The following is a 23014-nucleotide window of genomic DNA, read 5'->3' as shown; positions in this document are numbered from 1 at the left end:
ACCCACAGCTGCACCTGCAAGCACAGCCCTCCGTGTCCACCCATGCCCAACTGCTGTCTTTCATCTGCAGACTCAGCGTGCAGCAGTGCCCCTGGCTCCGGTCCCAGCTCTCCCAACAGCAGCTCTGGCAACGTCAGCACTGAAAACGGCATTGCACCCACCGTACCCAGTGTTCCAGCCGAGGTCAGTGCACCAGGGCCTGTCACAGGACTCCCCCACGCCAAGTGCCCTTGCCTGTACTTGCTTTGCACCTAACTGTCCAGTGAGGGGCCAGGCACGGGGGCGGTCAGCCTGGGGAGGACCTTCCAGGCGTTACCCTGTCTTTCCCCTCATCAGTCTCCCCAGAACACGAGGGTGTTAGTTCCTGTGCTATCGGGAGCTTCCAGCCTGCCTTCCCCTCATCTCTCCCCAGGTATGTCACAGAGCAGCTGTCGTCATGCAGACTGTCAGCAGGCTAGCCTTGGCACCTAGGCAAGCAGTGGCCATGTAGGAATGTGTGGAGTGGGAAGAGGCACTTGGGAGATAATCAGTTAAAAAACAAGTGCCAGGGGCTGAATGTCATTGGTGGGCACCACTGGAGCAGGGAAGGATGGAGCAGAGGAGAAGGGTCCGAGGGGACTTTCCAGAACAGAAGGCCCCAGCACCTGCACTCACTGCACACCTTCCCTCACTCTCTAAGCACCAGTGGCCCCGTGTCTAGCCCAGGATGGAGCACCAGTCACAGTAAAGGCTGCTTCACAAGTTTCCCAAGGAGGTGGGAGGCAAGCGCAAGCCTTCCTGGTGGGAAGAGTGTCCTCTCTCAGCAGTGGTAGTGCCCAGGGACCAGGGTGGGACAGAACTGCTGTCTTGAGTGCACTGAGTGAGAAGCTTCCTGAGCACCTGTAACTACAGGAGAGGCTTTCCCTTGTAAGGTGAGATGCACAGACATGGCACTTGGCATTTCCATTTTTAATTTCTAGCTTCTCCCTGTATAGGAAGTTCTGTAGAAACAAGGGTCCTAGACGCTGCGGCTCCCGGACACTACTCCACTCCTCTGGTTCTTTTCCTAGACCTGTTAGTTACTTATACTTTTTATACGTTTAGCTCAAGTACTTTCTTAGGTTGCTGAGTTTGAAGTCCTCTGTAGGACTGAGGTCATAACTAAGATCCACCTGTAATTAGCTTCGGTATACAACCACCAAACGACTTCCTGCCCTGGAATAGTGACTCCAGATCCTCCTTGGTTGTGGGCCCAGATACTTATGTGATGTGGGCAGTTAGATGCATCATGGGTGGATCTGTATTGTTCCACTGTAAGTTGTATGCTAGTTTTTAAAAATCTTATAACACGTAAATTAATCTACCACAAATTAACAGAACATTCAGAAGGTTCCCAAGAATTATAAACAGTAAGACTGCTGGGTTTCACATCAGGCATCCATCATCACATCAGAGCTGGTGTTGGAATATTCAGTCATGCAGACATCCCTTGTGGATAGATAATTGGATGAGTCCCGTGACCAAGGCTTGGCCATGACTGGACGAGGTGTGGCAGGGCCCGTGTGGAAGCACCATTGTCCTGAAGGCCTCTCTATGGGGAGCAAACTCCGTAGGGTAGGTAGCCACCACACCATCCCGTCGCAGGCTGCACACGCTCATGCTCGGGTGTAAGCAGGCTCTAGCCATAGACACTGACTCCCAAAGGGATCTCCGAGGTCCCAGGAAGCTCACGTGCCCATCCTGCTGCAAGCTCCCAATGTGTTCTACCTGGAAATAGCAGATACCACATGAGTGACCCGTTCCTTATGCAAGCATTGGACATAGCCAACCAAGGCTCAGAAGACTGCTTTAGTTCCACCAGTAAACCAGCTAACCAGGCACCTTAGTGGTAGAGGAGACGCACCTTTGCAGACATCAGAAGCTCTGTTTATTTTGTTCCCAGCTAACAACCTGCAGTAAGCCCTGCTTTCTGGGATGGTCCAAGCATCTGAATTACGACTTACAAGTACTTTTAACACCCCCGCCCCCACAGTCTTAGAAAAGCACATTTCCAAGAAACCCTTTAACCATTACTTCGACTGTGTATGTGTGAACTTGGTAAGCAAACCTCTTGGTGACAGAAATGCTTGCTCTGGGGCAAGTGACACAGGGGAGGCAGATCTCCTCCATGCCTGGCTTCACATCCCTGAGGCAGTGGGTAAAATGCTGGTTCCTCCAGGCATCTTGAAGGTCAGATAGGCCCTGTCTCTGATGTGAGCCCTTTAACACTGGCCACCCATCCCCCAGCAAGAAGGAAAAAGTTTTCCAGCCAGAATCAAACAGGTCACTGTTGTTCATGACCACCTGTGTTGTCTTGGGAATGAAATTTTAATATGCTAAAATTGTTTCTTAGCCTTAATCATATGTTCCATTGTGACAACTAAGAGGAAATGAGAGTTTGTGTTCCTGATAAAGATCACCTGCTCTGCTGTCATCTACCTGCCTCACACCATGAACTAGCATCCCTGTACCCTCATGTACATGGATGAGGGTACACACTGCTCATCCAGTGTGCACATGGGGATAATGGTCAGAAGATGTTGTCTTTTTGGCAAGGCCTGACCTGTTCTACCAGCAGAAAGACTTGACAGCATATTCACACCAGCCCCCCTGGCCTTGCCCCACAGACCCTCCACAGGCCCAGGTGGCACGGCGCCCCTGCTGTCTTCATCAGGTGTCCCTGACCTCCGAGTCCTGAGGTGCACATGCCCGTGTTCTTTTAATGATGACTGATGTACTGTGATCATCATGCTGCTGCCTGAATAGCCATGTAGCCAAGTCCTCATGTACTCAGGATTTCCTTAGACTGTTTTTAATTCAACCTTTAAGGCTTCCAACAAAGATTGCCAGACCAGTCTGCGGAAAGCACAGCAGTTTATAATCTCATGGCCACATGTTTCTGTGTTTCTGGGCTTTTAGAAAGTCTGCCAATTTGATGAATTGGTAAATAAGTTTTCAGTCTGTGATGAAGCTGAGCTGTTTCTCATTCCCCTTGACATGAGCTCTGTCCTTCATGTTTGCTCTCACGTTGACAAGCTGTTTGTCTTTCAGTCTTTGTTCCCCTGGACACTGCAGTTCTGTCGCTGTTCTCTTCCTGCTCATCAATAACTTTCTCTTTGGTGTCTACTTTTGATGTCACTCTTGGAACAAGATCCCTCAATACCAAAATACATTTTAAATGTGTTATTCTTAACTCCTTCTGACAGTTATATGGTAAGTAAGCAAATTAAATAAAAATAACCAAAGTGCCAAAAGAACTTGTTAGGAGGGACACACTCAGGAGCCATGCGCCCTGTTTCCCTACTTGTTGCGTGCTGTAAGACATAGACTCACCTGGACACTACAGTCTCTGCACCCTGTTTCTGCACCAGGGTGTCCACACATCAGCTCCTTCTGCTTTGAGTGCTCTGTGCAGTCCTTGAGTGTTTGAACAGCTGTGACAGACTCTGAGGTCCTGGTGTCTTCTGTCCGCAGACCAGCTTGGCGCACAGACTTGTGACTCGAGAAGGCTCAGTCGCCCCGCTCCCTCTCTACACATCGCCTTCCTTGCCCAACATCACCTTGGGACTTCCTGCCACTGGCCCTTCTGCTGTAAGTTGGCCTTCTGGATCTGCATGCTGTGGGTGGTTGTGTGGCAGCCCCACGTCCTGAATGCCCCTGGCTGTGCTTTTCAGGGTGCAGCAGGCCAGCAGGATGCCGAGAGGCTAGCTCTCCCGGCTCTCCAGCAGCGCATCTCCTTGTTTCCCGGCACTCACCTAACCCCGTACCTGAGCACCTCACCCCTGGAGCGGGATGGCGGGGCAGCTCACAGTCCCCTTCTGCAGCACATGGTCCTGCTGGAACAGCCACCCACTCAGACACCCCTTGTCACAGGTGAGCACCACAGGCCATGGCCAGGGCTCTGGGCAGTTGGGCCAGACCCTTTGGTTTCATGTAGCTTTCCAGAAGGCCGGAAAGAACATGTATGTCCACATGTCAGTTACCCTGCCTATCATGTGATAAGGTACCTCAGCTGTAGCAAGAACCTAAGTCTCGCTCGGAAAGCTGGCCAAGAAGTGGAAGTCGGGGCTGGTGCCCCTTGGCTTAGTTTCCTGCCTTTCCTCTGACAAGTTTCCCTGCAACTTAGGGAAGCAAGTGTCAGAAGCCCAGAATTGACCCAGGCAGATCATTGATTGCTGTTTGCAGCCAACATTTTACACTTCACCTCAGGATAGTTATGTTTAGAAAAATACAAGTTAGGGAAAGATAGGAAATTTGTTGTGAAATTTGCATAGTGGCAGCATTATGAAAATGCAAGGTGTGTGCAGTGTTTCCTGTGAGACGAGAAGCCTACCCCATGGGGACTGTCCCCGTTCCTACACCATCTTTAGCTCAGTGAGTGGCTTCCTCACACTTATTGACTCACTCAGAATTAGCAGCCAGAGTGGCCTCCTGCGTGCTCCACTTTCCCTGGAGCCTGCCTCAGCCTGGTCTGGCGTGTCCTGGTATGCATGGGCTGGACAGGTTTCCGGTGGAGTGTGGTGTGTTCCTGTCCTGGGCTTTTCATCCCCTGTGCACTTGGCTCTTCCCAGTCACCACTCTGGGCGGGAGTAGTGTCCACTCTGGGTGGGAGTAGTATTTCTGAATGTGGGCGTCCTCTGCAACGTGGATGCCTCCTGCGCTGGCCCTGGAGTGCAGCTTTGCAGGACTGTGGGTCTCTAGCTGTACTTGGACCCCTTCCTCTCTGTTCCTCTAGGAAGCCACTCTGGGCCTCGTCTTCCGTCTGTGGATGAGGTGAAAAGGCTGTTCCCACAGGGCAGCACTGGCACCCAGTGGGAGTTGGTCTTCTGGTTGAAGCAGTTGCTTCTGGTTTGGGTCAGTTTTTGTTGTTTTTTTTTTTTATTATTGCTTTGATTCAGGATCTTTCTTGGTTGCTCATGCTAGCATGGGGGCCAGCTCCTTTCATGGACTCCAGCCTCACTCCAGGTTCTTCCTCCTAGACAGACTGAGCAAGGGAGGGTATGGAAGCAACTGTTCTTCCCTAAGGCCTTTGCCCTGCTTTGAACCTCTCTCTGCCCCTGTCTGCAGCCACCGTCCTGTGCCATCTGCATGATGGACTGTCTGCCTCGCTTGCCTGCCCCTTGTAGCTCAGGCAGGTGCCCCCGGGGAAGGCTTCTTCCTTCCCTCTCAGCACCCACTATGTTTCGTACAAAGTGAAGTAGACCCCATAAAGGCCAAGGTCTGGAAGGCAGCTTGGCGTTTGGTCATGACAGGCTCTCACTGCCAGTTCGTTTCTGAGTTTTGTTAGGTTGGCTGCAGGCTGTTGTTCCTGCCACTAACAGGGTGTGTGTGAGAAGTAGCCCCTGTGAAAGGCATGCCAGCTGGCCCCAGGAGAGACCCTGATTCACACCTCCTGGAGCCCTCTTAGCAGAGCTCCTAGGTAGACTCTTAAGGTGGCATTGCTTGATAACACTCTCTGACCTCCTGGAGCCCAGGCTGCAGGCTTGTGGCCTCTAGCCGGACTTGGGCCTTGTTTGCAGGCAGGTCCTATGTCACAGAAGGCACCTGGGCTGGCAGGTGTGCGTCGTCTCCACTGGTTACTCAACAGCTTCTCTCCCCTCTCTTCCTCTTCCCTTCTGCTGTTTTTTCCTCCATATTATCTTCAGACTGGTATCTTTCAGGCCTGGGGGCACTGCCCCTCCACACGCAGTCCCTGGTTGGTGCAGACAGGGTGTCCCCATCTATCCACAAGCTGCGGCAGCACCGCCCCCTGGGGCGTACACAGTCAGCACCGTTGCCGCAGAACGCGCAGGCCCTGCAGCACCTGGTGATCCAGCAGCAGCACCAGCAGTTCCTGGAGAAGCACAAGCAGCAGTTCCAGCAGCAGCAGCTGCACCTCAGCAAGGTGGGTCTCACAGGCACAAGCAGATGGCCTGTGCCTTGCTTTCCTGCTTAGCTCTGCTGACAGAATGGACAGAGGCAGGGAAGGGGGAGCAACAGAGCGTGTGCTGGAGCCCAGAGTCCAGGGAGGTGTAGTGCTTTGTGAAGCTGGTGGACAGATGCACAGAGCCTCCCACAGCCCATGGACCTGTATAAGCTCAGCAGGCCACATCCTAAGAAACCTCTGCACCGATGCCCAGGGCAGTCCACACAGGCAGTTCTTTTGGGTTGGGTTCTAAGATCATTTACCAAGTACATCTTTAAGTAAACCCCACCCTATGGCCCCTACTTTAAAACAGCATCAAGCCTCTGAAGCACACTTTTCAGGTCACCTGGCACCTGCCAGTGGGAGTCGTAGTTTGGGACCATGCCAGCTTGCAGAGATCGGTGCGCCCACAGATTGTCCAGAGTCCCTCAGCTCCATTTTTAGAGCGGTGGGAAAAGAAAAAGTTAGTGCTGTGGTACTGGGCCGCAGGGAAACAGAGCAACTCAGTACGCTCCCATCAAATGCTGACGGCAGGTGAGTGCATTGCAATCAGCCTAGCAGCTGTCCTCCAAGAGAAAATTTCTTTTGACACCTGTCTGCAGCCCTCATCCTTGTTCTTCATAGCAGCCACGCAGTGGGCTAAGCATCTCATGTTCACCCTGTGGTGACAGGTGAGCAGAACATGCCTGTGCTTATAGTGGAGTCCTGTACCATGTATGGGCCTGAAAACATGACTGTCAGGGGAGTAAACAGTCACAGATGGTCCTGCTGTATGATTTCATTCACAGGAAGTGAGAAAGACAAAGCCTTAGAGATAAGTAGGTAGTGGTTCTCAGAAGCTGGAGTTTGTGAGGAAATGGGAACAGCATTTGCTTTTAAGGATAATGAAAGTGTTCTCAAGTTAGATTATAATGATGATTACACAGCTCTGTAAACAGAAAACTCTGGTAAACTGTTCAATTTAAAAGTGAATTTTAGGATTTGTAAATTACATTTAGTCCCGTTAGCTGGAGTAAGCTATGTTACCAGGTACCCAGTCGCTGCTTGAAACTGGAGAGTACTGAGCCCTGTGGACAGCAGCCAGACCACAAACCAAGATGGCTCCTAACCAACTGGGAGAGTAGCATATACAGCATGGGTACACTGCACAAAGGACATCCCATCCTGGGTGGATGGGTTGGGTTAGTGCAGGGTTTTGTAATGGTACACAGAATAGTGTGTGATTTCAGACTTAGGAATTGCTTACTTTGGGACTTTCGATGTAATGTGTTTAGAAATCCATTGTCCACAGGAGGTCTGAGATGAGAATGCCCATCGTGGCTGCTTTGCCTGTTCTCAGACTTCAGTCCTTCTGTGGCTTCCCTGTGGAAGGTGGGGAGAAGCTGGAGGAGAGGCTAGCCTGGAAGGTGAAGTGTGTGTGTAGAGTGGGGCCAGTGACCCTGTCAAGTCCCTGCCTCCCACCTAGAAGGGAGTCTTCAGAGGCCTGATTTCACAGATGCTCAGGACAGTGGGACTGCCTGGGAAAAGACCCATCCCCTGAGAGATGACAACGGGCTCCTGTCCATACCCACCCCACCATGCTGTCTACTTCAGGCTAAGAGGCCCTGGATCAAGGTTACTTCCTGGGTGCCTTGTTTCTCATGGAAGCTGCTACAGACCACATGCCCAGCACTTGCTTAGCCAGGTCCTTAGCTCATAGCCCCTCCTCCCAGACACTCTTGTGTTAGACATTGGGGACCCCATACATCCCATCGTTTGCACAGGAAAGGCATTGCCGGGGGTGAGATAGGCGCCTGCAAATGTTTCTACTCCCAGGTGTCAAAAGCACTTTCACATCCGTCTCTCTAATGCCAGCCTAGGCTTATTAATTTCATTATGTCACCGCCTGAGTGATCTGGTAGGAGGTTTGAGGAAGACTAGAAACACCCATTCACATGTGGTACATTCTTGAAGAGTGATTTAGAAGTCAGGTAATCTCACTGGATTTTGTTACGTGATTGATTTATGGTAGCAAATGACAGTTGATTGAAACGTTTACACAATGTTTTCCTGGGGCACCTGGGAAGACAGTGATGTTCTTTCTCTGTGTGTGTCTGGCACCCATGTTTCTGCCCTATTCCCTGAGTACATTGCTCCCTTAGGGCCATCCCTGCCCTGCTTGACCCAGTAGGTACCAGGGCAGGGCTCCCTGGCTACTGCTCATCCATCCTGTTCCAAGATGTCACTGAAGCAAGTCAGTTGGCCTCCTGTATCTTTTCAGCAGCCTTTTGTGGCCACTCTTGTTTTTCTGAGGTGCACACCAGGCTGAGGGGTAGAGCAGGCCTGCTGTCTGACTTACCTATGTGTCCTTCCTGCAGAGTTAGGGAGGCTCCTGGCTGGGTATCAGCTCTCAGTGCTGTGCCCACATCAGTGTGCCTCATAGAGGCATGCGAAGGGAAGGGACCTTCCAGAAAACATGGAATGTCCAAGGGCCAAGCTAAGCACTCAATCTAGTAGGAAAGCACCTTGTTTTTCTGCCACCTACAGACCCATCTCATCTTGGCCTGTTTGCATCAAGTGGGAAGCTGTACTCAGAAAACATGCCTTCCTCTTTCTACGGAAAGAGGATATTGACGGCACCTCTTCCCCATACTGAATGAAGGGAGTTCTTGCAGTAATTCTGGGTTGACAAGATTAATCCCTGTGCAGGCAAAGTGCTGACTTGCCTACCTCCGTGCCTGCTTACCCTGTTTTGAATGTGAGAGCTTGGATTGGTTTGGGTGGTCTACTTATAAGTGTGTCCAATATTTTTTAAATACCTCTGCCTTTTTTAGTGCTTCCTGATGATACCCCAGTCCTGGCCTGTCGTCTGGATGCCAGGCTCACATTTCCACCTGGTGGGTCTACACCCTGGACCCAGTGCTCACACTTGAGTATCTCTAGCCAGACTACACCCTGAACATCCCTTACTCTTTACCCCAGGCTATTGGGGTAGTCCTTTTGGCCCTTGTCCCGTGTCCTAAGACCTGTGGTCTGTCTATTCATAGTCCTGCTGTGACCTCACTTGCTCCCGTGTCCTTCAGCTCTTTGGGGTTGTTCCCAGCCTCACCCAGCTGCCCCTGCTCTCTCCTCTTCAGCCCTGCCCATCCCTCTGCATGACTCCCTAGCATTCCAGGCCACCTTCAGAGAGCTTCCTCTAGGGCATCTCAAGATGCTCTGTCCCCTCCCCATAGCACTGACCTGTAGGGCCGAGTCTCAATCTGCTACCATCCCATTGCACCCCGTTCTGTCACCAGTGAGACTGTTACCTGGATGTCTCTGCAGGGGCCCTAGGGAAGCCCTGGACATTGCGTCAGAGCCTCTGCTTGTCAGAATGGAGGCTCTTGTGGAGCAACCCCAGAACCAATGCTTACCAATGTGCTTTTGTTAAAGACAGCTCACTGACTTGACATGGGCTTCACCTAACTTTTTTGAGGGTGTTTACAGTGGGATGATCTGCACATGTACACAACATGATGTGATCTCAGCCGTGCAAGTTAACACATCCAGGGCTTTACAAGGCCACCCCATTGTATGCATATACAAGGTCAGAATGCTTAAGATACAGGCCAGATGCCACTATCACCACACCTGCATTGGATCCCTAGAACTTGGCCATCCTGTAAGGACAGTCTAGCTAGTGTCTTCCTATTTCCACCTTCCACCCCTCTTAGGAGTAAGATCTCTGGCATGCCAGGCTGTCAGAACATGAGTCAGGGCAAGCCCATCTCCATAACCATGAGGAACCTCCATTAAAAACCAGCTGGAGAGCTTGGCACCTTCTGCAGTGCATCAGCACCATTTTGCACAGGTGGCAGACCTGTGCATATTGAGGGGAGGGGGCCTTTCAGTTGAGGGTTTTCCTCAGTTTACAAATCGGCCAGCAGCTCAATCCATTGGTCCTTCTGAGAATTTCCTTCTGGGCCTTCCCAGTCCAATTTTGGCCTCTCGTGGCGTGGCACTGGGTATGTGCCTCTGTGTCTGTCCTCTTCCCGCTGCTAGACGGCATCTGGGGAGGGTGTTGCTCAATGACTGGCAGCAGGCACTGGCCTCCTGCACACCCTCACCTCTGCACATTGAGTTGACACACCTGCAACTTGACCTAGTTTCTCTGTTCCTGACACACGGAAGCACAGCATGAACACCTGCCTCTGTCCCCAGGCCAGGTTACCATGACCCTTAGCATCATTTCCTGTGCCCCTCAGATGGTACTAGGTCTCTATCATATGGGTATGGCACTTGCCTTGAGTCATCACAGGTCCTTGATGATGATGCATTCCTAAACTGTAGGGTGTGGAGGAACCTATATTCCAGTCAGATGACTTTGTTTTCTCTGCATTACAGATGATCTCTAAGCCCAGTGAACCACCCCGGCAGCCCGAGAGCCACCCTGAGGAGACAGAGGAGGAGCTCCGAGAGCACCAGGCCCTGCTCGATGAGCCCTATCTAGACCGACTCCCAGCACAGAAGGAGCCCTCGCTGACCGGTGTGCAGGTGAAACAGGAGCCCATTGAAAGTGAGGAGGAGGAGGTGGAGCCCACTCGGGAGGCAGAGCCTGGCCAGCGTCCGCCCACTGAGCAGGAGCTGCTCTTCAGACAGGTGTGAATGGGGATGGCAGGCAGCTCCCTCCTGTTGCATCCAGGGCAGTGTGCTCTGTAGACCACAGGCCCTCAGCATCCTGGCCTCAGCCATCTTCCTGCCTGTGTGGGAGGTGGGATGTTTGTTGTGCTCTCTTGTGTGCATGCAGACTGAACGCCTGCCTTCTGAGAGTTTTTGTGTATCTGCCCTCCCGAACATACGGCCCACACCTTTCCCTCAAGTCTGCTGGCTAGAGATTTCCACAGAACACAAGTGTCAGTGGAATTCAGTTTAACCGCCAAAGCTGAAGAAAAGGAGATGGAGGTCTTAATCAGGAAGGTAGTTGGGGGTCTGATCAAATGCTGCGACCTTGGACTCAAGTTGCCACATTCTAGTGACCATCCTTCAGAAGAGCCAGTGATAGGCTAGCATGACATGACAGTAACCAGACTTCCAGAGACTGATGAAGTTCAGTGAGTAATTTCCAGTGAGAGATAAAACTGGCATGTGTCCAAAGAAAGACAGCTAGATTAGAAGCCAGGAGGCTGCTTCTGCCTCTGAAGTATCAAGTGAACCAGGGAACCCGAGAAATGGGCTCCAGGTGTGTCTCAAGCTGTGGTGTCAGTGCCTGGGTATCTGGGGCGTAGCTCACCCGTACGCCCCTCCCTGCTTGCTAGTAGACTCTGGGATTCTCCCAGCCAAGCCCCTTCTCAGCCCTGCAAGGGCCAGGTGTCGCCGATGCTGCGGCCCATCCTCAGCACTTGGGAAAACCAGGGCAGCAAGGTGCACAAGCAAGCACCTGCTGGCTTTCATTCTCATGAAGGGCTAAAGGTGGTCCCTGGAGCACCTGACAGCAGCCACAGCACACACATGGCTTAGATTCTCCAGAGTGTCTTTACTGGGAGAAGGCCCTGCAGTCCGTTTCCAGAAGCCAGCTGGCTCTGTGGTGCTTTCCTGTCTCTGGCAGAGGTGGCCCATTCGATCCTGGAGACACTAGCATGCCTCACACTGACCGCTGCTCTTTAAAGTCCAGTGGCATTAACTGAGAGTAGCCAAGTCCGAGACTCTTACAGCCAAGCACTCAGGACAGTAAGTGGCCAGAACTGCCCACTGCCCCAGGTTGCTGGGCCCACAGGGACGTCCTTCTCATGTCCGGAGTGGGCCCTCAGAGTTTTGTGCAGAAGTCAGCCCCTATGTGCTCGCGTTAAAGTCCAGCCTGCCATCACCATTCAGGTGTACGTCACACAGTATTTCAGTAGCTACTCTCAGGGCCAGCATCCATCTCATAGGCCCCATAGTGATCCATATTTACTTTAGAAGAAGGCTTTGGAACATGCCAAGCATGACACAGTTATTATAGACAGCCGAGCTCCTCAGTGGAGACCTCAGGTACAGAGAGCAACTTGTGGAAAGGTACAGAGGAGTCACTTGCCCCATGGTCTGATGCTATCTGGGGATCTGTGGGCTTTCCACTTCCACATGCACAATCCTGATCCTCCCGCAAGAGGCACTGTTCCTCCATGAGGAGTCCTCCATTTCTGCTGCTCCCCTCCTCACTCTTGTCTGCCTGCTGCCTAAGGGCAGGAGGATGATGGCACCTGGGTGAAGCTCCCCTCCTCTGTTCACAGCTCAAGGCTGGGCCCTGCTAATCAGGAGCCAGGTTTTTCCAAGGCCACAAGATTTATCCATCAGGTAGAACTTGGGGTAGGGTCTGCAGGGAGGTGGAGAAGCTAGAACTTGGGGTAGGGTCTGCAGAGAGGTGGAGAAGCTTCCTCCTGAAGGCAGCCTGTGGCATAGGATGGCATGGTTTCCTTCTTCAGCTATGTCTGGGGGCCTAGGGAGTGGCTTCCTCTGACAACTACAGAAGGTGCGGCCTCTGGGCAGGCCAACCTTGGAGACCTCCTCCTTGCCTCAGTCTGCCTAGCCTGTTCACTTCCCTTGGGAACATGTACCTTAGCCAGTTCCTAGGTCCCATATCCCTCAGGGTGGTTCAGCTCCTGACTGGTGACCCTATATGCTGGCCAGGTTCTACCTCCTGCACAGTGTACCCAGGCCAACCCAATCCTCTCCCAGGCACCTGAGCCCCGAGCATGTCCCTTTATCTCTCCTCAGTTCTGCCCTCTAGCCTGAGGCTGCTGGAGTGGTCAGAGGCCAGGGCAGAAACATACAGAAGGACGACATGGTGCTGACCCTTCTTGGCTGCTCTTAGCTCTCTCCTAAGCTTGGCACAGATTAGTCACTGTCACTTCCAGGGGAACCTGTGGAGCAGCGGCAGTCAGTCCTCACTGTCCTGTTTTCAGTCTGGCCAGAGTGACCCTCCCAGTGGAGACCCTGACCCTGTCCAGCACCCAGTCCCAGGCCCTCCACCACTGCTCAGTACCTCCTCAGTACTCTCCCGGCCCCACCTCGGCTGTGCCTCCCTGAAGGCCTCGAGGATGGCAGATCCTCTGGGGGGTGGGGTGCTGTGCCCTCTTCACTCTGATCCTATCCTGAGCACAGCTGTCTTTGAGGGAAGGCGTGCATCTACCTAGCTCTCCCAGAGTGGAGGGGCCCTTCCTCTCGGTGGTCCATAGGGCTGGTAAGTAGTGTGTGTCAAGGGCTGGTGGGAATGGGTGTTCCTTCCACTAATAGCTGTCCTCCCTGCCCTATAGCAAGCTCTCCTGCTGGAGCAACAACGGATCCACCAGCTAAGGAACTACCAGGCATCCATGGAGGCCGCTGGCATTCCTGTGTCGTTTGGCAGCCACAGACCTCTGTCCCGGGCACAGTCCTCCCCAGCCTCCGCTACCTTCCCCATGTCAGTCCAGGAGCCCCCCACCAAGCCAAGGTTCACCACAGGTAACTCACAGCTTCTTGGCCATGGAGCAGGGCTGTAGACTTCCTGATGAGAGGTTAGGGGAGCCAGTCTATAACTGAGCCCTAGACAGAGCCCAGGCCACATTGTTTAAAGGCCGAGGCAGCAGCCACCCATCATCATGCCAGGCCTGAGAGCCATACTTGGCCATAGGGGCCCACCATAGTGCTGCTGTTCTGAGGCTTAGGACAAGCTCAGAAAGCCCTTGTTCTCTACAGAGAGAGTCCTACCTGTGTACTGGCAAGGCATTGCATTGTTGTGGTTATTGTGGGCAGGAATAGTGACCTTGATCTTTTCTGTTTTATCCCCTCCCTAAACCAAGCCTACAATAGCAACATTGCCCAGGGCTGCCGTGATGCCCTTGTATGGTGGTTGCACTGGGTAGCTGAAAGCTTTCCTTAGCCTGGCATTGACCGCTCTTCCCTTCTGGCATTGCACCCGTGAGTCGAAAGTCTCCTGGTGCACCTTTGCTTATATCTGAAAGCTGCCAGAGGTCTGGAGTGAGCTCAGCAGAGGAGTTGCCTAAAGACAGGGACAGACTACAGACTGCATGCCCTGATGGCTATACCACCTAGCACGTGGAGGAGGGATGCTTCCAAAATTTCCCTGTTGGGATAAGCCTGGACCTGGGGTGACTTTTCATGGTGATATTGTTGGTTTTTATTAATTTTTAGTGGAATATGGAGGAAAGATTATGTAAATCCAGAATGGTTTCATCTCACAATTCTCATAAAATGTCTTGTTTCCTTGCACACTGTAAAGGTGGCCAAGTTCTTTTCAGGTCTCAAAAGGAAACATCCTACTTAAAGACAAGTTTCAGTAGTAATTTTCTAGAAACTAAAACTATCTAGAAATTAAAATTGCAGTTCACAAAATCCACCAAGTGGCCTCTCCATGAACCCTTTGCTGAAATCACTGTGTCCTTAAAGGACTGCAGGTCAGATAAGGGAAATCCTGTCATGATGCCTTGGTGACAGCTTGCATGTGAACAGTGTGCAGTGCCCCTCTGTAGCTGATCAGAAAAGCTCTTCCTGTCACTGGGCCCTGTGGGGCCAGTTGCTGCTGGCTCATTCCTGTGGTCAGCAGCTTCCTGAGCTGTGTTCATGTACCTGCTCATTTCACATAGGCGTGTTTGCATATGTGCTCACACATGAGGCCCAGCCCCAATTGTATTCACATGTGTCAATCTTCAGTAGACCTGTGTTAAGATGTCTGTGTGTACCACCCCTCTCCCATGACCAGCTGCTTTTGAAGTATCTATCAGTGAGCCAAGAAGCTCTTGCTGGCCTGGACCATATAGTTAGTACCTTGGACAGCTCCCACCCACCAGCCCTGCTTAATTCAGAGCTTGTTCCCCTGATCAGATAGACCTGGGCCTTGAAGGGCCAGCACCTCTCACTCCTACAAGTCATTACAGCCCCAAAGCTACCCAGACCTCAGTGCTGCATGGTCTGACCTTCTCATCTTTGTCTCCATTACTTGGTCCAATGGTGCAGTCTTAGTCTTCCTGTGCTGGAGTGTTGGATGGTGCTGGGAACCTTGCTCTGCTCTTATCCAGGTCCTCTGGGCTTAGCTGGGAAAGAGGGTGGGTGAACTTAAACTGGAGATGAATACATTCTCTCTTGAGTGTTCTGTCCCAGGGCTGCCTTCTGGTGGTGACTGGCTCAACGCTGGTACTATTCTGACCTCAGTCCTGCCCTGCTGCAGGCCTTGTGTACGACACGCTGATGCTGAAACACCAGTGCGCCTGCGGGAATACCAACAGCCATCCTGAGCATGCTGGGAGGATCCAGAGCATCTGGTCCCGCCTGCAGGAGACTGGCCTCCGTGGCAAGTGTGAGGTATATGGGGTGCAGAGGGTGCCCTGCTGCCTTGATTACTCCTGGTTGTGACCACCAACCTCCATTTGTGGTGTCTGCCAGTCTGAGTTTTCATATGGTAATGGGGAGGGTCCAAGGAAACACTACCCAGCATTTTCCCATCGTCACCCTCACTGTGCCCATTGCGGCAAGCCTTCTGAGAAGCCCGTCTTGGTACCTCTTCTGTGCTGTGATAGAATACCCGAGGCTTGTACTTCATAAAACAAAAAGGGTTGTCTGTTTGCCTCACAGTTGTGGTGACTGGAGAGTCTAAACCAAGGTAACAGCATGTGCTGAGACTACCCTTATGTGCCCCAGCATGGCAGAAAAGCAGAAGGGAGACTGCTGCGTGGGCTTGCCTCTCTCTGTGACAGCCTGCTCATATGGGGACCGATTCAGTCACACAGACCTCAGCCTTATTCTTGTGGTGGAGCTCCTGTTAGCCACAATGGGGACTGGAGCAAAGCTTCCTTCCCATGAGCCTTTGGGACACACCACCTCCCTTCATGGCAGAGTCTTCCACTGCTTTCCTAAAACTAGCATCTTCCCTGCGGAGGCTGTGGACCTGTCCTGTGGCCCTCAGACCCGCATGTCTGGGCTTATGAATCTTGTCCTTGCTCACTCCCATGGCTGTCCTTGCCTTCCTCCCTGTCACTTCCCAGGATGCTCCCCAGAAGCTGTGTGGGGAGGTCTTGGTGGTGTGTCTCTGGATACTGGTCTTCGGTTTCCCTGGCTACCGTGATTGTTCTCAGACGGAAAGGCTGGTCCACCTGCTAGTGGGAACGAGTGTGTGGCCCACACCAGTCCACAGCAGAGCTGGGCTCAGGCAGAAGGCTCAACAAGATTGAGTTGAACTTCTGGTTCTCCACAGGTGGTCCAGCAAGTGTGCAGTTCCTGTGCAGTCAGGGGTTCTGAGCCCTGAGGAAGAGGGACTGGCCTGTGTGGTGCAGGCACAGAGACAAGGGCTCAGTACCCAGGAGCTGGTGGCCTTGGGCAGGCTTCTTTGCCCCATCTGGGCAGTAGGGCTGGCAGCACCCGCCTTCCAGGATTACCGGTAACCTTCAGTGCCTGCCAGGAGAGCCTGCTGTGTCCTCTTCCCAACTAGAGAAACTTTCCCAGTCTATTCCTCAAGTCAGCCTGAACATTGGTACAGGCTAGGGCTCAAGTTTCCCATCAGGGACTGGCAAGCACCTCCTGGAGCAGTGAGGTTTCCATTTCTGCTCTGTAAGCCTACCTGCCCCTCCCTTACATACTGGCGCATTCAGAGTTGAGGTCAGCTAAGAGCTCACATGACCCCGGCATGCTTTACTTACTTTCATTATACAGTGTGTTTGGGGGTGTCCAACATCAGGCCACACCCTCTCCTCAAGGCCGTCTGGGTAGGCAGTAATACACTGTGAGAGGTAAGGCCTCAGGCACCTGCTTCAGAAATATGGCCAGGATGCTACACCACTAGGGGGCAGCATTGTCCAGCATGCGCAAGCCTTGAGGAAAATCCTCTTTCCTCGAACTCTGGTCCAGCGGCCCCCCCATCCAGATGCTGCCCAGGGGCACCCTTCTGTTGCCAGCATTCATGAATGCTGCTCCCTTGGCCCCTCCTGGGAGAGTCTACTCAGACAGGGCTCTGAGGCAGAATCGCAGCCAAGAAAGCACATGGAGCCAGGTAGGGGTGAGAGTGCAAACGCTCCAGGACAGCAGGGCGACCCCTTACCTTCCATTTTGCCCATGTGAAGGCAGGGGTAAGCACTGGCCATGTCTGAGCCAGGGGCAGAGGTGAGGTGAGAGAGGATCAGAGCAGAGGTGGTAAGAGCCTGGGGAGAGGCAGGCTGGGACAGGAGGGGACTTCGCACCAGTGACGGCAAGAGAAGCACCAACAGGTTCCCTGGATGAACGCTCCCTAATCACAAGTCTGAAAAGCTTACCATGGCTGCCCCTCGTGGTGTCCAGAAGAGTATATGTTGACCCCAGGCTCCCAGGGTGATCTGGCTGGCAGCCTGGGTCCTGGGACGTCATCTTTGGAGTCGATGCCTGACAGAGAAATCAAACAATTGTGCTGCACTGTCCTCCAGGCTCCCAACTACCACACTGAGACTAGAGCCTGGTCTGCACCTCAGGGTGAGGACCTTGTGGGTGGGCTCCTGCCCTTGCATTGCTCCTTGGAGCTCAGCACACCCGTGAGGACCGTGAACTAAGATGGGAAGTCCTCTCTTCAGGCCCCACGTCCTCTACTGGGAGGCCATCCTGCAGGACTAGGACCACACCATGTTGGCCCAGCTACTGAGCACACGCTCAGACAGACATGTCTAGGGAGCAGCCGTTCACACAGGACCCTTAGAAGTCTCTAGAGAATTTCTGAGATCCGGAAGCCAGGTTGGGTCTCTGGCCCACCATTCCTCAGCGGAGTCTGCATCAAGACCGAGTTCTCTTCGTCTTCCAGGATGCGGTGGGCATGGTACAGGAAGGAGAAGATAGGCCAGTGAGGGCTCAGGGTCCATGACACAGAGCCCAGGTCCCCCTGGCAGGGACATCTGCTTCACATCCGTGGGCTACTGTGCAGAACACTGAAAGGAGAGACAGAAGACAGGGATGGGAGAGTGTCTCCAAGTGTCCTGTACAGCTTGCAAAGTGGGTCCTGTGTCTTTCCTCCTCTCTCTCGTGTTGATAAGGGTTCGTTCTAACACTTGTTTTAGAAGTTCTTCCTCTGGTCTAATTGAAAATCGTTATGGTTGTACTTCAAGCCCTCATCTACAGATCCGGCCCTAGGTGTAGAGGGGAACATGGCCTTGTCCTTCCCTCATAGTCCCTGACGTAACCTAGGTCTTTCTGCCATCTTGTGCCAGATGCCTTCCAGCTTCCCAAAGCACAGCCTTGCCCACTCGCTTTCTGTACAGATAGGCTCTGTGTTGGCTGCCCTGTGTCCTCCTGCAGTGTTGAGATGTGAGAGCAGGTGACAGCAGTGTGTGCATCCCTCCCACCTTGCCTAAGAAGGAATGATCCAGGTTGTAGGTGGGATGGTAGCTTGCTTTCCATGGTTAGAAGGCTCTACCTTTTCTTCTCGATCAAAGGGCTTAATAGAGAAGAGCTGGCTTAAGGAACTCATGGCAGACATGGCCTCCACAGGAAGTCCCAGAACACCAGGGCACCTGCCACTGCCATCCCTACTGAGCTCTGCTGAGTCAGCCCTTTCCTTCTCTGTTAGACAAGTGGACAAGCGGTCAAGAGACCAGATCCCTGCAACAGCCTCCTAAGTGATGGGGACCCCTAGGAAATCATTTCCCTATAAAATACTGACTTTGTCTTGTGTCATAAACCACTGTCGTCCTAGGTGAGGTGCATAACTCAGCTGAAGAGTGGGCACTTTTATGCTGATTTCTAGATACCTGAAACTGGCTCAGGAGTTACTTAATGAAGTTTCAAACTTCAGACAGACAAGAGATTCAGTTACCTCCCGAAGCAAGCACAGACCCCTGTATACCATACAGGGAGGCTGCTGTGAACTGGTGTTGAGAGTACATAGGAGCAGCCCAGAAGGCAGCTCATCCACCTCTGACAGTTCCTGCTGTTTTAGGCCCAGATCCTGGCAGTCAGAAAGCAAAGTAATTTGTTGGCTCATCATTTTTGTGAGAGTGAAGGGTAAAACGTTGAAGGCTAGAATTATCTTTCTAAATGTTTTTCAAAGGTGTGATTAAAATGCAAGCTTTCTAAAATATCTTAAAATATTTTAGAGAACTGTGATAGGTGATGTTTGGTTTTCATCTGTAACAACCCGGTAACCGTGTGCCTGTTATCATCGAGCTGTTTCCTTTGGGGCAAAGGCATTGTCTAAGTGGAGATGGCAGCCATTACAGAGATGTCCTCTCACCTTGTGTCCCAACAGTGCATCCGTGGACGGAAGGCCACACTAGAGGAACTGCAGACGGTGCACTCGGAGGCCCACACACTACTCTATGGCACAAACCCGCTCAACAGGCAGAAACTGGACAGTAAGAAACTTCTAGGTACTCGAGTCCTTCCTTACATCCCTACCAGGTTTGATCTCCATGAGATGTTTCCAACCCACGGCCCCTATGGCCTCCAGTCCCAGGCTTTGTGCTCCCGTTAAGGAAAACCACAGGTGCAAAGGAACCTAGAACCACAATCTGGGTGCTGGGGTGGATTGGGAATGCTTGAGGCCACAGGTGCCCAGCCCTTGCCCTACTCCTAGGACATTTAAAGAAGAGTAAATCTGAGACAAGGCCTGGAGAGTCCCAGACCTGGCCATGTAATCATCATGGGCTGCAAACTGGGAAGCTGTCTTGACCCTGCTAGGCAGACGCCCCCTCCCCCGTGTGGCCAGTACTGGCTAGCGGAGGCTTCTTCTGCCTCACCACTAGGATCTCCATTCAGAACAGGTGGGCTTTCGGCAAACTCCGTGGGGCCCTGTGTGATTCCTGAGTGCACTCTGCAGAGCCAGCCTACCTGGCTCACCCTCACAGACCCCCAACAGCTCAGATACCAGGTCTGCAGACAGTGGGGCCAGAACCAGGGCTGATGGCCCCACAGCAGGGGTCCCTGAGCTGGGCACCAAGCTCATCTCCAGCTCAGCCTTCCCATCACCTTCATCCTCAAGCAGAAGTCAGGAGACCCCTCTTCAAGAGCTTAGGCAGTCCAAAGGACACTAGCAGGGGAGTTCTCTGCTCCCTATCCCCCCATTTTAGACTCCCTCTTCTGAGCCACTGCCAGTCCTAAGCTGCTGTCATGGACGCCACACTTGGTCAGGAACAGATAGCAGGGGGATGAGGTTTCCCTGAACGGTGCCTGTTGGGCAGCTAGAGACTGAGACTGGGGAAGGAGCCAGGGGACCAAAGCTGTACTGAGTGATCTTGAGGAGGGAGATGCTGTGATCGAGCACAGCAGCAAAGAAGGAAGTGCAGGATGCTGGGAGGATGTGGACGTTCAAAAGGAGCCCATCCCCTGGGCTGGAGGACAGACAGGAGATCTCCCACAAGGGCAGCAAAAGGAGAGGACCGGGGTCTGCTGTGGCGCAGGTCCTGTCAGAGGTGTCAAGGAGGTGGCGAGGGCAGGGGTGGGGCTGATGTTAGGACTGCAGGGTGCCTCTTGCCAGCTTACCAGCCATCGTAAGACCATAGCATGCAGCACCAGAGCAGTCAAAAGAGCCAGCAGCAGGACAAGATGAGGTGCTGCAAGGCCTTGGAGGGACCTGGTATGAGCGCGAGCTGTTCTCCTCTTGTCTTCACCCAGCCGAGCTACTGGGCAGACAGGAGGGGGAGCAGAACAGCGGAGACCTCTACAGCCCCAGAGTCTGATCCCTCATGCGTTCTTCCTCAGCCACTGGAGGACACACTCTGCTGGCCTGAATGAGACTAAGCAGGAATCTGCCAAGCAGGCAGAAGGCCCATCCCAGAGGCAACCCCTCATAGTAGGGTTCGGAGGACAGCCTGGGGTGATGTGACCAAAGTGCCACATGCTGTTGACTTAGGCTATAAGCAGGGCCCACCCCCCAAGTTTTACTCACTCCACCTCTTGGTGCCTAGGATGCTCTCAACCAGGTGAGGCAGCGTGTTGATCCCAGATTGAAACAGGGCCTTTGCCCATCTCCTGTGCTACTTCAACAGCCAGTGGGAGTTGAAGAACAGGTTCTGTTTCCCAAGAGCTGGATGGGGTTGGCTAGGAAAACACTCTCCTGACACATTGTGCCGCAACCTGCCAAGATTACCAACAAGAGAATTTTCCAGGTTCTTAAGCTAGTTTCAAACCAGGCTCAAGACAGGTTATCAGAACAGAAGTATGTAGCTAGACAGTGTCTGTCCTGTGGAGTAAGGAAAGTGCCCTTGGAAGGCTGGTCCTCAGCTCACGGCCAGCAGTGGGCTCACTTTGAGTGCTTAGACATTTGAGTGCTTACACATTTGTTTGAGAGCATACACATCCCTGTTCCCAGCAGCGGTGCCAGTGACTATGGTGTCACACACTGTCGTTACGTGCAGGTGGTGCCCATCTGAGACGCTCGCTCAGTGACCTTTTCCTTCCCACTAGGCTCTGCACTTTTACAGCGAAGGGGCAGTTCCTAGTCCATCGCCTCCTCACCATGCCGGACCGTGTTTCAGTTTCTGCTTTGTCCTAACCAGAAAACTTTAAAAGTCCCTAAGTTCTTCAGACATAGTAATAGTTAGCAGCCATCCCAAGTTCTGTTAATGTATCTGTAATTAGATGCTTAAACAGTACTGTGGTTTTTCTTTTCTCTTTAAATCCAGTCTACAAATGTCTATGCCTTGTGCAAAAGCCCTCTGTAGTTCTTCATTAATGTGAAATTCCACATGGACAAGCTTGACTGAAGCGGCTGGGGTCATTGTGGTCTAGTCACCATCCCAGGGAATAGGGTGACATGTGGCACCTGTGCTGGAAGGAGAGAGCCTGGCCAGGGGTGGTTGTGGAGCAGGACAGGCCTGTAGAGCCCCCGGCAAGGGAGCTGTTGCTGGCAGGCCTCTGGAAGGCTGGCTCCAACAGCAAGGTAGGATTGTAGAGGCCAAGCCGGTGGTCTTTCCCTCCCCACCCCCTTCCCGAAACACCAGCCAGAAGTCTGCTGAGTAGACCAGAGGAGGTGGTTTAAGGTCCAGACCAGGCTTCGGGAAGATTTTGCAGCCTGGTTCAGATGATTGACCCCAATCCATGGACACCAGAGCTAGGCTACGGCCTAGGCTGAGGGTGGAGGATACTGTAGAGAATGGTCTCTTGGGGACAGCTGGTGAGGGGGACACTTAAGACTCTGGAGTCTGTTACCAAAGCATTTCCTTGTCAAGAGCATGGCCCTGCCACCCACTCAATGGTGTGTTTTCTTGGTTAGTATCTGAGGAAGTTCCTTTTTCCTTTGTTGCTGCCATGAAAATAGTCCAATGACAGACAGCTTTCATGTAGATAGTGTTGATGATCATTTCAAAGGGAAATCTCATAGCCCTGGCCACCACGACCTGTGGGAACAAACTCTTGATGTCATACCACTGCTGTTCCTGTGTTGGAATAGGTAGTGATAGGGAAAGAGCTACTCCAGCATCACCCCAGCCCCACTGCTTCCTTGGGGCCATGGCAGTGCCCTTGTAACAGGCCAGGTGCTCTGTGCTATGGCTTCAGTGTGTGGAGCAGACCCATGACTGCTGTGGAAGAGCAGGCAATAAGCAGGCTGATGAGGCTTCTACCTACACTTTCCTCCTTAGCCTATTCCAAGGCCCTGCTCACCCCCCCCCCCCGCTCCCTATGTGCTCAGAAGGATGGACTTGGGGCTAGAGAGATGGCTCAGCGGTTAAGAACACTGGCTGTTCTTGCAGAGGACCTGGGGTCAAATCCCAGCACCCATATCGCAGCTAACAACTGTCTGTTAACTCCAGTTCCTGGGGATCCAACAGTCTCTTCTGTCCTCCACGGACATTGCACTACATGAAGGCAATACACACATACACATGATAATAAATAAAAATAATTTTTTTTAGAAGGATGGACCTACTGACCAGCTTTTATCCCTATAAAGATCCCTTTCTGTAAGGCCACATGTGTGCAAAGTTTAAAGTGTGTGTACCTGCTGCATACCAATCAGCTGAAGACAATGTGCATTTAGTACTGCTGTTCTGCCTTCCATATTTGTATATGCAAATAAGAACCAAGCCCTGGACCTCTCAGACCGGGTGCTTGGCCAGTTGAGACAGGAGAAGGGCAGGGTGGTCTCGAGCTGGTCTTTGGGTATTGACCTTCCAGAAACTGCAGAGTTGGGGATCACTGCGTGCTGTTGGCACA

General features: G+C 52.5%; 1 protein-coding gene across 9 annotated transcripts in view; it reads left to right on the top strand.

Moving 5' to 3' along the window:
• Hdac4 (histone deacetylase 4) overlaps positions 1 to 23014 on the top strand; it is a 268268-nt gene that overhangs the window by 205094 nt on the left and 40160 nt on the right. For 6 of the 9 annotated variants that reach the window (XM_029561628.1, XM_029561630.1, XM_029561629.1 and 3 more), the window contains 8 exons: positions 71 to 183; positions 3493 to 3609; positions 3693 to 3891; positions 5664 to 5902; positions 10286 to 10540; positions 13171 to 13357; positions 15081 to 15214; positions 19110 to 19230. In XM_029561628.1, coding sequence (XP_029417488.1) covers positions 71 to 183; positions 3493 to 3609; positions 3693 to 3891; positions 5664 to 5902; positions 10286 to 10540; positions 13171 to 13357; positions 15081 to 15214; positions 19110 to 19230 — 1365 coding nt within the window. The remainder of the gene's footprint in view (positions 1 to 70; positions 184 to 3492; positions 3610 to 3692; positions 3892 to 5663; positions 5903 to 10285; positions 10541 to 13170; positions 13358 to 15080; positions 15215 to 19109; positions 19231 to 23014) is intronic. The other 3 variants (XM_017797164.2, XM_029561632.1, XM_029561633.1) reach the window with 3 other exon arrangements.

Source organism: Nannospalax galili, unplaced genomic scaffold, assembly GCF_000622305.1.
Source record: "Nannospalax galili isolate Female #2095 unplaced genomic scaffold, S.galili_v1.0 scaffold453, whole genome shotgun sequence".
NCBI lineage: Eukaryota > Metazoa > Chordata > Mammalia > Rodentia > Spalacidae > Nannospalax > Nannospalax galili.
The sequence above is the reverse complement of the archived record's forward strand: the minus strand, read 5'-3'. Positions and strand labels throughout refer to the sequence as shown.